We start from the raw sequence: 13,414 nt of genomic DNA on the forward strand, positions 1-13,414 counted from the left end.
GGCTAGAGCCTAGAGGCCCCATGGGCCTCTAATTCCAAAGAAAGAACCAAGGCAACATCTTCATCTCCTTTCAAGTCAAATGAGCTATTCTCTTAGAACGTGAGCATGTCCTTAGAAGGGACCCTTCTGTGGTCAGTTATAGGTATCTAATCACCTTGGGCGTGTCGGGGAGTCGGGGACCCCAGCTCTAGCAGAAACAGAGGAGGCAGCCTCCCGTTACACCAGGGGCAGCAAGCAGGAAAAGCTTTGCTCTGCTCCCAACAAGGCCTGCCTGGCAGAGAAGTGCTGGGTCCCCGTTGTTTCCCTAGCACAGCAGACCGGAGGGGAGGAGCATGGCGGGGTGAGGGAAACCAGGGAGAACCAGCGGCGGGAGCTTCTAAGCCAAGCACGGCTCTTGACAGTTTTGCCTTTTCCAGAACCAGCAAACGGGGTGCTCAAAGCACATGTGTCAAAAGGTGTTTCTATGGAGCCCATTTTTATGTTTGAAAACACAAAAGCGGGGTCCTGGGAGCAGGGAAGGCATCCCCGGGCAGCTGCAGGCTTCCAGAGACAGAGCCTTTGGTGAAATGTGGTTTTATCCTTAGAACAGATACGGTGGCTTTCTTGAAATAAAGGGAGGCTGGTACAGTTTCCCCAGGGCCAGAAGGAACACTGTGCTAAGAAGCCTGCTTTTAAAAACGCTAATAATGAAGCAGCTGGTTGTGTCCTTTCCCCCTTTTATTTGTTTGCTGTGTTCTAGGATAACCGGCCTCCCGGTGCAGCCCTGTTTCATATCTCCAGGCCCTCCTCCCGCTCCTGTAGCCCCTACCCCGTCAGGGCCCCCAGGGACCTAGTCCTGCACTTGCAGCCGAGTGGCCTGAAGGACCCGGGTAAAAACTGATTAGTCCAGAGATCACGTCCCAGGCTGTGCTCCCGTCCACTAATTCAGGAGCGGGGTGGGAGGTGTTCCCGGGGAGAAGGGTCCTACACTTGGGAAGGACTAGGGGACGCAAACACAGAGACTTTTTTTCTCTTCTTTTAATTTTACTTAATTTTGGGTCCCCTGAGGCCGTACTGCATGCGTCTAAGTGACATCTGAAGGGAGCTGTCGTGTTGGCAAGACTTCCCACCATTAAAGAACAGGCCTCACCCACCTCGATAATGCTGATGAGCACAAAGTCCTTAGGAAAGGTGGTCAAGGTCAGGTGTGGAGAAACAAGGTGCCCCAGGACTCCGGGGGAGCAAGCAACATCCTGGGGCCTGGAGGGTGGCGGGGTGGGAGGCGGTCACTGGAGCCTGAAATCCACATTCCACACTGGGACCTACGGGGCAGGGGTTTGGGGAGGTGGAGGAGTCATCTGAGAACAGGGTGTCCGCAGGGAGGTCTGAGGCATGGTGGAAAATCCCCAAGGTGGCTTCACATTGGAGATACCCGGAGAGAAAACTGGGTCTGAGCACTGAAAAGCTGCAACTTCATTTGCCCAACGGGGACGGTATGCAAGTCATTGGTATTTTCCAAGCAGGCGAATGAGAGGCCTAGGAGGCAGAAATCTGTGCTGGTTTGGAAGGAAAGAAGCGACTGGGGGATTCCAAACCGAAGGGAGGGTGAGGGCAGGTCGGTCATGGCTTTTCTTCTTAATAATCATGATGCTTAATAATTATGCTCTTATTCTTTGGAGTATACAAGTATTACAAATCAGGTTTGGGGGTTCCTGAGTGGCTCAGTTGGTTAAGCATCTGACTCTTGGTATCAGCTCAGGTTAGGGTCTTGAGATCGAGCCCCGAGTCAGGATCTGTGCTGGGCAGGAAGTCTGCTGTCTCTCTCCCCTACTTAAAAAACAAACAAACAAACAAACAAAGCAAAACAAAACAAACAACAAAACAAAACAAAAAAAACTAACACCCCCCCTGCCCCCCAGTGTGTTCACTTCTACCGCCTTGACACAGAAATACTGATGTGTTCTAATCATTTGCTGGCTCATAAAAGTGAGTCACCATACAAGGTGATTAAAGAAAGGACCTCACACACGCTTCTGTTTTTACATACCGGTTTATTGCAGCAGGAAAAGAGAATGGAGGCATTTCACAAATCTGAAGGCTGCAACAAGGTGTTGATGTTCTTTGCACACATTCCTATGCCATGTTCCCCACAGTCAAGAACCGGGATACAGCCAAGAGGTAATATTGCAGATAAGTAGAAACAGGGGTCAGATGGTATCTAACGCTTTAGAAATGTCTGAGAACAGGCATATTGCAGGGACCATCTGAATGTTGCTTAAACTCCCCAAAATGAATTCCTACAGGGCAGCAGCGCCCCAGGAGACGGAGTAAAGCAAATACCGTTAAGCATCAAGACCTTACAGGAAGTGGGATTTGACAGTGGACTAGTGGTGCATGTGAGGGACGGATGGATGGAACCACAGGTGACTGAGGCCACACCTGGCTACAGGTGAACTCACACAACTCCCGGAACTGCACGAATCCCCAAGAGGAGTCCAGCCCAAGCCTCTGGCTCTTGCGGCCATTGGACATATGGGGCTACTTCCTGGATTCAGATGGTACCCGGAGAGAAATGTGGTTTTTCACTAAAGGGACAAGAACATGAGCTCTGTGGCTGGCTGGGCCAGCTCACCTTTTTTCCGGATTTCCCTGCTCTGGTGGACAGCAGAGGCCAGAGGGGGACAGTAAGGGGTCAGAGGCAGACGGACTGCTGGTGGGAATTCTGGCGCACCCTTCCAGAAGGAAACGCTTCAGACACCTCCTGTATTTCAAGCCAACTATAAAGGTGCCTTTGATTCCGTTTCGTAATGGGGGTGGGCCCGGGGCTGGCAGTCCTGTCCGAGATCCCCTAGGCAACCGTTTGGAATTCTCCTTTCCGGAGTCGGGCAGCAGCGCACCCTTGGTATTCTGTTATTGTTTGGGGGGATATGCGGTTGGGAATACACGTGAGAAAGCCAGAGTCCGGGCCCCGGGCTCACTCACAGGGAGGGCCGGCGGTGCGCACAGCCTCCCAGGGACGCGGCCCTCCAGACTCCTGAGGACGCAGGACCGCAGACGCAGTCCTAGTGCTCCCTGGGCATCTGGCCACCTCGGCTGGCCAGGTGGGGCGTGTGTGCGTGTGCGTGTGTGTGGCCCGAGAAGGAAGAGGTGCCCTTGTACATCCACAGGAGGAAGAAGAAAAACAACATGGGTGTTGGAGAAAGAAATACATAAAGACCCTTCAAGAGAACAAGATTCTCTTTGTATTCATCACCTGAGTCAACCTATTTATTTGGGGAGCATTTCGGACGTTACTATGGGAAAAAAAAAATCGTTGGGTGATCGCTGAGCACCAAATCTCTGTACGACCTCGTACGAAAACCCAGCAATTTCCCTTCTGGGGCTCCAGAATTACCAAGATGGTCTTGTCTCACCGCAAAGGGTGCAGAAAAGAGTGCGTCTCCCCATCCGCGTTTTTTGCTCCTGTTTTTTTTTTTTTTTCCCTGCGTGCCCTCGGGGGTCTTAACCCCGAGGCTCCCCCGCGGCCCCGCCCGCGCCCGGGGGCCGCTTGCAGGTGAGCAGGAGCAGCAGGAGCAAGGGCAGGTGCCACAGGCTGCAGAAGAACAGCTTCCGGGAGCTCTTCCGGTCCGCGTCGGTGTAGAACCGGAAGCCGAGGTAGGAAATGTACAGGTTGATCGGCAGCGAGACGACGGGGAAGGCCCACGTGGTGACCTGGAGCGCGGGCGCGGCGGCGGACAGTGCGATCAGGGCCAGGCAGTGGCGCAGCGCGACGCGCCGGCACAGGGCCGGGTGCGTGACCGACATCATGCAGTAGCCGCCGCGGGAGTAGTCTTCGCGGAGGCCCCAGCTCAGCGCGTTGAAGTGGGGGAACTGCCACGAGTAGAGGATCCCTCCCAGGAGAAAGGCTCCTGTGCGCGGGTGGACGAGAAGAGGGGTGTGGTCAGAGGGCACAGGGGCAGCGCTCCCCGGCGCCGCAGGCCTTGCCGGCCCCGCCCTGCCACCACCACCTGCCAGTCTGGGTTCTCGCCTCAGCTTGTCTGGAGGCAAGCCCAGGGGAGGGCAGGTGCGCCCTCTCCAAGACCCCCCGGCTTTCTCAGTACGCCCGCTCCTCCCCACCCCAGGACCTGAGCACCCGGGGCTCCCGTCCACGCAGCGCCCACTGCATTGCGGCGACCGGAGAAACCCCTGCACGGGCCCGGGGTGGGGGGTCGAGTGAGGGCTTCAGCTCTCCTGGCCTCCCCCAGCGAGGCGCTTGGGGGAGGCGGAGGGCCACGTCCCAAGCTGGCCCAGCCACCCAGACAAGGACCACCCCCCCCCCTCCTCCGGGGGGAGCTGGCTGCTCCCTACTCCCAAGGACGGTACTAGGTACTAAACGCAGCGCCGGGCCCACGCTCGGCATCGCGGCTTTTGTCTGCGTCCTGACTGTTCCACCGTGGACCGCCAGGGCTTCTGGGGCTGGGGTCGGGCACATTGCACAGCGCCTGCACCCCGCGGCAAGCAGGAGGCATTCAGACAGCAGCGTTCAATCAGCGGAGCGGCAGGAAGGGCCACGGTCCCCGAGCAGAACGAGAACTTGTCGGCTTTGCGGGTTTTCACCAGGGATGTATTAGGGTCTGGAGCAGCATCGAGCCCCTCTGTCTGGAGCAGGGCCTCCCCTCGCCCACAAAGGCGAGATGCATGCACCTAGTAAGACTGAGACTTCCATGTAGTTTAGCTCATTTACTCTTGCCTACAGGCTGTTAGGTTTTATGCTCAGGAAGTGAGCCAAGAAGCTCAGAGGATGTTAAATTCTACAAAAAGAGGTTAAGGGAGGGATTCAGAGTGAGTCTGTCTGATGTGGAGACTGGCTCCCCTACCACACTAAGCTGCCTCCCCCAAGTCCTGACTACAGGGCTGCTCATTCCTATGCAGGCAACTCCCTGCCCAGTTACTCAGGCACAGAAGTGTTTGCTGAGCACCTCTCTGCCCAGTTGCTCATGCATGGAAGTGTTTACTCCCTGCCCATTTACTCACATGGCAGTGTTTGCCGAGCACCTACTACTAAGTGGCAAGCACTACAGGGGATAGGATGGCAAGTACAAATCCACACGTGCCCCTCCTGGGGTGTGGGGGGGTTCACCAGCCAGGAGTTAGATCAAGAGCCACACTAGTGAATCTACCTCACCACGCAACAGCTGTGCAGGAAAAATTTGTGCCACGAGGGCACAGAACACGACCCAGTTGAGGTGGGCAGAGGAGACATCTCTGAGGAAGGGAGATCGGAGCTGAGCTCTGTGGGAGCTGAGCAGAGTGACCTGGTCCCCTGCAGGCTGGCAGACAGAGAGGTCGTCACAAAGGGGCAAGAAGGAGCATGGTGTAGACAGGTATTAAAAGGAGATGAGAGTCTACGGCCATAAAACCCTGAACGCGCCCGATCTCGTCTAAAAGGAGATGAGAACATGTGTTAGGGTTCACAGAGCTGTCTATTGAAAGAAAAAAAAGGCCAGTTGGCCTGTATGATAATTTAAAAAATGTATCAAAGTCAAAAAAGGGAGCAAGTGTGGCTGGAGGGGCGGTTGTGACGCACCACCCCCAACTTTGCCAAGTACTGGTTTGATCGTAAACGCAACAGAGAGCCATGGAGAGATGGTAACATGTTTAAGCGTGTGTGTGTGCGCACGTGTGCACCCGGTGTGCACGCACATAGGGGCCTGCACTTGGGGGGGGCGGGGCGAGGAAAGGGCCGTGGTGTTTCTTGACCAATCTGTGAAAGAACACACTGGAAGGGCCCCGAGCAGGTAGGGGAGCCCTGGTCAGGGGCTGAGATGAGAGGTGACAGGAGCTGGTATCAAGGTGGGAACAGCAGGTTGGACCTGAGAGGCCTTCCTTGGGGAGGCCAAGTGACAGGGAGCGAGTGTGAAATAAGGCGGGGAAGGAGAGGGAAGTATCAAGAGGGGCTCCATGGAGAGGCCATTCCTTGAGATGACAAACAGGGGGAGGACCACGCATGTGTGACCTCGAATGTGTTCAGCCTGACACGCCCTTGGGACGTCCAGATGGCAACCAAGGAATCGTAAGGAAGGGTCTGAGCTAGGACGTGTGTCTGGAAGCTACTCATACTTGCGTCTACCACTGGGCAAACCCTGGTGTCTCCTCATTGCGTGCTTCTCTGTTTTCTGCTTGAATGCAAATTCCTGAAGGGAATGTTCGTTCTCCTTTGCATCCCTGGAGGAGAATATAGAAAGTGCTCGATGCCACTGCAGTAAAGGGTCATCACACGCACAGCGGGAGCCCACGTGCACAAAGGCAGGCTTACTAAAAGCCACCCGAGGTGGCTGTTTTCTAGCACTGATTTGTGAACCACAGGCCTATTAGGATTCTTCTCCTCCCCCTTTCTCCCTTCTCTGGGATGCTCTGCCTGGATCCCTTGCTCCTGACCTCCGAGTGCCTCCTGGGGGACCTGAGAGCTCCCTAACCTGCTGTGTTACCTACCCCGGCCAGCACTGGCCCGCAGAGGCTGCAAATTTGTAACCACGGTCCTATTTCAGGTAATGAGGATCTTTTAAGCCCCTCGTCTGTGGGAACATTCAGAGAAGGGGGGGTTGGGGCGCACTACTGCTAAAACAGAACTCAGCAGGCGACCAGGCAGTTTCAATAATTCAGAATCCAGGCTGGGGCTTCCAAGGTCCTGCAGGGGCCTGTGGCGTCCACGCCGAGGAGGATCAGAGGGAAGGAGCCTCTCTTTTCATCTCTGATCTGTATTCCTCCACAGTGTGGGCTGTGCAGCGACAATAGGGGCAGGCTTTCTCGTCACCCCACAGACAGAGTGATGACTTTTGCTCCTATCATTCGGGGCAGACGTGTGCCCATTTCTGAGTTCAGCATGTCAGGCAGCTGGAGCGTATCAAGTAGGGCTCACGTGGGTGCAGACTGCGGAGGCCCGGAGCCGGCTTTCAGATTCCGGGGCCGTGTCTCGTGGGTTCCAGAAGGCCGTCAGTTCCTTTACAGCCTTCCACGATTACCAAATAACCAAGACTCGATGCACGCATCCCTGTGAGGGCAAGGTTGCTGCCAAGTCCCTCTGATCCCTTTTAAGCCTGTCTATTAATAACCTGATACGTCTATATTTTAGTTCAAGCAAAGGTAACACCAGTCGGCTCAGGGAAGGCCTTCCCAAAGGCAGCACGGGCTTCCTGCCCCAACTTTAAGTGGAAAGCTCACCGCTGGGCCACCTCATAGGAGCCATAGTATAAGCCATAGTCCTTATACTCAGGTGGGGAACACACAGGGGAGCGTGCTCATGGTGGAGGTACGGAGAGCTCTATTTGGGGCCATTCTGAGTTTGGGGTTCTGGCAAGACATCCCAGTTAAATGCCTTGTGGCGGTCCCATGCCAGGCCTTGGGTGGAGGAATTATACAGTCACTCCTGCTCACGACCACCTTCCAGTGAGTGACATCACTCTCCTCCTACGGATGAAGAGATTCCTTAACGGGCCTCCACAGAGGTATTCACACATACCAGCCCCTTCTCTTGGAAGGGATGCGGCCCCACGAGGACTCAGACTGGTAACAGTCTGGTAACAGCGGACTGCCGGGTGCCAATTCAAATGCTGATGTTACCGGGCAGAGAAAGGGCTTGATGGAAGGAGAATCTCCATCTGCCATTTATTGGGGGGGGGGGGTGTCTCAGGACCTTTAAAAAAAAGTTTGTTTCCATTAGGGACAGTCTCTGTCTTGACAGTGAGTGCCCCTGGGGAACTGGAAAGGACAAAAGGGGAAGATTGGACTTCTCCTCCGTGTCCTGATGGAAAAGGACCAGGAAAGGGGGCGCTGTTAGATTCTCAGGGCCTTGGGGCACTCTGAGGTCTTGAGCATGAGGTACTGGGAGCAACCCGTCCGCTGTTCGGGACCGGCTTCGTACCCAAAGGGTCTGAACAGATAATGGGCCGCAGTGATGACAACCAGGGTGGGGGCGGGAGGAGGGGGCGGACAAGGCTGAGACATGTCCTGCCAAGAGACGGGATGTCAGTGAGGGCTCAGACCAGGGGAGGTCTCCCAGGGGAGGGCAACTGGGGAAGCCAGGGCCCAGTAGCCCTTCTGCTGTTGTATTGAACAGAGCTGGGAAAAAGCCAACTTCATCAGGAAACCAGGCTGGAAAGGGTTAAAATGATCCAGGCCCCAGTGTGGGCTCTTGCTTGCCTTTCTCAAAAGCCCTCTTTTTTGTGTGCCAACTGGAGTATTCTGTTTTGCTCAATCTGCATTTTCGGTTATGCTTCTGCTTAAAATAACATAATTAAAAAAATCATTTTCATAAGAGTAGCATGCTGCCTTCTACGCGAGAGGAAATTGGGTGTGGGTTTGGCTCATGTCACAAATGAAAGAGCTTTAGAAATCACAGCTTAGCCTTAATGGATTGTAATCAGAAAACCACCACCCCCACACGGTTCTACTTGATGGGCCACAACTGCCTGGGCTCCTACAAAAGATGTAAAACAAATTGCTCTCTTCATCAAGATAAGGTGAACCGGAACAGGAAGACTTGGATTAGTCCGGGGGCTGTGGTGGAACCCACCTTCCTTGTGGGGTAAACACAGAGCACTCAGTTCACGGACTCAAAGGCCTGGGCTCAGCCTCGCCCCCCCCCCCCGCCCCCCCAACCCAGAGCAGTCTGCTGTCCCTGGGACCTGCTATGTGATGAGAGGTGCAGTGTGTGCTCGAGGGCCCTCAGCTGGAGTCTGGCCAGGGAGGCAGACAGCTTAAAACAGGAGGATGGCCTCTGAAGGGTCACCTTGGGTGGAGAGCTTGTGGGGAACCCTGAGGAGGAAGACCCAAGTCAGCCTTAGAGAAGTCAGGGAAGGCTTCCTGGAAGAAGTGATTGGTGAACTGGGATCTAAAGATGGTTTCTGAGTCCCCAGTCTGCTCACACAAACTGTGCCTCTTCTGCTCCTTTTCACTGTGTTTTCTCATTTCCCTCCCCATCGCTGTAGAAGCTGTGCACGTACGTGGTTTAATCATATCCGGAAGACATGTCTGCTTCCGGTCTTTGAGGCAAAGATTTGTCGATCTATGAATACAGGAAATACCAGAAATCTGGGAGATAGACAGGTGTATCTGGGGGGTATGGTTCTCCAGAGGGAAGCAACTTCCTGGGCTCACAATGCCACAATCTCAGCTCAGAGGCGACACCAGAGGATACCCGGGTGTGTCCGTGGCCTGCTTTCTTTTCTTCCATATACAAAAATGGAGACCAGCCCATCTATTGTACTGCGTGTGTGTGCAGAGCTGGAGGGAAGCCATGTCTCATGCCGCCTTGCTCCGATTAGGGGGTCATATTAATATTAGGTGAGGCAAGGCTAACCAATGTCTTCCTAGTGGCCCGTTGCAAATACATGCGTTTTTAAAGCCTCTCAAAACATCTATCAATCATTTTTACATCATTCCAACCGACGGGCCGGGGGAGGGGGTCGGAGATCTCAACCACCGCCACCTCTGCTCAGGTCAGGAAACACTTGGCCATGGCGTTCACCCATCATTTTGTTGGCAAACAAAGCCAAGGCCATTGCAGCCACATGGTTTCCCGAGAGGATGGAGACAAAAATCTTCAAGTTGGAGTTCTGAGTCCCTGTGAGTGCCCTCCCAAATCAAAATTCCTTTTGGAATGGGGTTCAATGGTTTGCTTCCTCTGTCCCTGGTGGGCGCACATTCAACCAACCCCTTCCTGCATCGACCCCAAACCCCATTCACTGTCATTCTCTGCCCACCCATGGCCTTGAAAAAGACAAAGAAACAGCTTTAGTGAACCTTGGTGCTGAGCTGCGGGGGTCTGCCCTCCCCAGTACAACAGGCTCCCTCCAAGTGTGGCCCTTGGTAGCCGGTCTGTTCCCCGACTGGTTGTATTTGTGCTCTCGGGGTACACGGGTATGTAAACTGGGGCATGGCTGGGGGAGCAGAGCCAAACCCAAACTTCATGGTCACAGACTCCAAAGCCTTCCCTTTGAGGGCGAACACAAAGGGGCCTGTGAAACAGGTCAGCTTCCACTGTGCGATAGACTTCCACGGTGCTGGCCATAAAGGAGAGCGGGTGTGGGGCCGGGTGATCAGCTGCGCACTGATAAAAGGCAAGACCGCGGGTCCTCTGAAAACAGGGACCAGAGTGGGCAGTGACAGCTTGCCCTGGAATTCTTTGGAAGTGACTCAGGAATGACGAAGAGGCCCAGGGAGCAGGGGCCCAGGCACTCTCCCTCCCTCACCGTATCACGCACCGCCCACCATCCCTGTGCCCCCAGAGTCACCCGAGGCTTCCATCTGCAGGGAGACCGAGGCAGAGGAGGCACAGAGCTCTGACTCTGGAACAAGTGCCCCCCCCTCTTATTTCCCTCTAGGGAAGTTTAGTTGGGGGCATCTCTGCAGGTTCTCTAAGAAATCCCAGCGCTCTGCACTCCCGCAGCTCCCATCTGAGGGCATTTCCGTCTCTCTTATCTGAATACTAGTATGTTCCCTGAGGAGCAGTGACTAAACGTGCATCCAGTGCCAGACACCATGTCTACTAGAGGCTGCCCTTCCTAGGCATTATCATTTCCCTCAGGAAGGCAAGGGCCAGGCCCCTAAAAGCTGTGATCAGCTGGTCAGCTCCCGGTGCGCTTTCTGGGGCGGACCAAAGGCGGCCTCCAATTATACCGCTGTCAGTCTTGGGTCTAGCACCATGTTTCTAGGATGTTCTTTCTCAGCCTTTTGTGGGTTTTGTCTGCGAAGAGAATAAGGGCTCTAGTATTGTTTGGTTTGCTAATATTCCCAGGAAGCTCTTCCTTGTTCACCCTGTCTTTAAAAATATCATTTGTCTTAATTAATGCAACCCTCGGAGGCTAGTTACGGAAAACGAATCTCCCAGAGAATGAACACAGACGCTCACTTTCAAGTTTCATTTCAAACTGAACCGGGGCTCTAAAGGGAATCTTTCAAGGTGCTTGGGTTCAACAGAGGCAGGTACTTAGGAAGGTCTTGATAAATATTTGTTGAATGAGTGAGTGAATGGAACATTCCCTCTGTTCTATTCTCTTTTCTCATCTTGGAATAGAGGAGGTAAATAGAGTGAAACAGTATTTAACATTTTGTAGTTTACCAGCTGAGGCTAAAAAAACCCTCCTTCTCTTTTTTGTTACTAAAACCATCCATCTGCCAAACGTCACTTGCTGATAAGGGCCCTTGAGTCCTCATTTGTAACTGAATGTGGGCTGACATAATTAATGTTTACCGCACAACAACATCTGAATTACAAACACGACTGTCACCCTCCCTCGTTCCACAAACTTCCAAGACCTGGGATTGGGTCCGATTGGGAGACAATGACCAAAGAGAATCAGAGCCTTCTTAAAGCAGTGGGGGCCATGGGGAGAGAGAGGAAGAGAGAGAGAGCGAGCCCGGGGAGCTTCGGCAAGGAGGAAGGGGAAGTACTTTACCGCGAGGCCTCCAAGATAAACTAAAGTTCCTCCCTGGAGGTAAACACTGTTGAGAAGCCTAATGCCTATGGCTCCAGGCCCGCTCCAAAGCTGGGCTGTCTGCTGCCCTCACGCACTTTATCTGCCAGCGACCCCTTCCCCGGGGCCCCTCAAAGGTCACTTCTCTCACTGTTGTCCTGGCCACACCCGGGGCCAGAAAACGGCCCTCTTGGTTGGCCTTCCTGGTGTGTTTTTTATTTTTATTTTTTGCTTGTAAGCATTTTCACTGTTTTTTGGGAATAGTGGTTCAGCTTAAAAAAGAAAAAAAGAAGGCAAAGTAATTAGGCAGGTGGGAGAAAAGGCCTAACCCTGCGTGCTAGAAGGAAATGGGACCCAGGTACAGTCCCATGATCATGATTACCTTTATGGACCTGCTGGCCACAAACGGGCGTTTCTGAGCTGGGGCCCAGGGTGTGACAACACAGGGTGTCCGGCTGGGGACAAAAACCCCACCCCAGGCTGTTTGTGCAAAGCTAGCTGTTTCCAACTAGAAGAGCATCATATGGGAAAGTGCAGATACGAAGAACTCGCAGTGTGTAGCTTTCCCGGTTTCCATCCGCCGATCTGTTTGGCTCCCTCCCACCCCAATTCCAGCCCCCCCTCTCTAGATGCTGGGGTACCTATAGGGCTGAGCAGGTGCTCTTGCTCTGCACCCATGCCCCCAGGGACAGCTAGAACAATGACATGCTTTCTGCGCTATCTGATGAAGAAATAACAAAGTAGTTGTGTGTGGGGGGGCAACCAGAATCCTATGGGATGTCCTTAGGCTTATTTTAGGTTTTCGGTCTCGAATGGAGGATGGGAGGCAGCGTAATCCTTCTCTTCAGTGCTCAGACCCTCTGGAGGTCCTAATTGGCCCTTGCGGCCACCTCAGAAACCACAAAATGATCTAGATGCTGAGAAGGGGGAAAAGTACTTTGGAACATGAACATTTCCTTACTCTGCAAGCTGTCTGCGGCCGTCTGGGATGCAAAGTGTTTTCCAGGGCTATTTATTTTTTTTCATCTTTCTTCTCAACTAGACAGGCCTAGAAGCTGTAGGGTTTCCACCGCCCATATGCCTCAAGCTGCACTTTCAAAGGAGACCCGACAGATGCTTCATTAAATACTGGAGGGGCGAAATTTGGCTAGGGAGGGCGGGAGGGTGGAGGCCAGGCCCAGGACAGGTAGAGGCCTGCTAGAGATGGGGCAGGAGGAGGCAGAAGGCACACAGGCTTAGGACCAAGAAGGAGGGCTCAGCGAAGTACTGCTTTCCAACACCAGGGAGACAACCCGCCTACAGTACACTGTTAGATGGTCCCAAACTCCGGGCCCTGCTGCTATCTTGCTTAAACCTGCACTCATTGCTCATCAGTGCCTTTCGCTAAAGGCTTCAGTGCCCAGCACAGAAGCAGGTCCTCCCTGACACCGGCATGAGGAAGCAGGCTGATGAGGTGAGTGGGTGGTCTCCCTGCCTCTTCTCCATCTTCTCCCCTTCCTTTCACTGCCGTTCAGGGGAGGGCTTCAAAGACTTTCTGTTCATACGCATCTCCCGTCGTGATCACTCTTGGGAGGGTCAAAGACAAAATGATTTGGAGATGCCACAGATGGGAAATATTTGGGGCCACTTTTGTCTCAGAAGGGGGCTTCAAGCCGAGAGCCCGACGAGAGCCCTAACCTCTGTGGTGACAGAGATGACCCCGTGAGTGCGTCTCAGACAATACCAGCTGCCCAAATCGTTAGGTATTTCCAAGATACCCTGACAGCTAGAGCTCTCTCTGGCTCTGTCTTTGCAGGCTGGTGGTTCTTAAAGTGGCCCCCGGACCAGGGGCACTGGCATCATCCAGCCGCTTGCTAGAAATGCAAGTTCTCGGGCTCCGGGAATCTGGGTTTTAGCAAGCCTGCCCGGTGATTCTGAGGTGTCCTCCCATTTGAGAACCACTGCTTTAGAATCGGGGGAGATGATGCCCTAGTGTTTAAAGC

The 13,414-nt window shown here is 53.8% G+C and overlaps 1 protein-coding gene across 1 annotated transcript in view; it reads right to left on the minus strand.

The window, feature by feature from the left end:
* Nucleotides 1-2,010: 2,010 nt before the first annotated feature.
* Nucleotides 2,011-13,414, minus strand: part of LOC131815781 (protoheme IX farnesyltransferase, mitochondrial) — a 136,930-nt gene continuing 125,526 nt past the window's right edge. Inside the window, exon 7 of the mRNA XM_059147732.1 lies at nucleotides 2,011-3,887. Within this exon, the coding sequence (XP_059003715.1) occupies nucleotides 3,481-3,887 (407 nt within the window). The 3' untranslated portion in view covers nucleotides 2,011-3,480. The remainder of the gene's footprint in view (nucleotides 3,888-13,414) is intronic.

This window comes from Mustela lutreola, chromosome 15 (genome assembly GCF_030435805.1).
Source record: "Mustela lutreola isolate mMusLut2 chromosome 15, mMusLut2.pri, whole genome shotgun sequence".
Classification (NCBI taxonomy): domain Eukaryota; kingdom Metazoa; phylum Chordata; class Mammalia; order Carnivora; family Mustelidae; genus Mustela; species Mustela lutreola.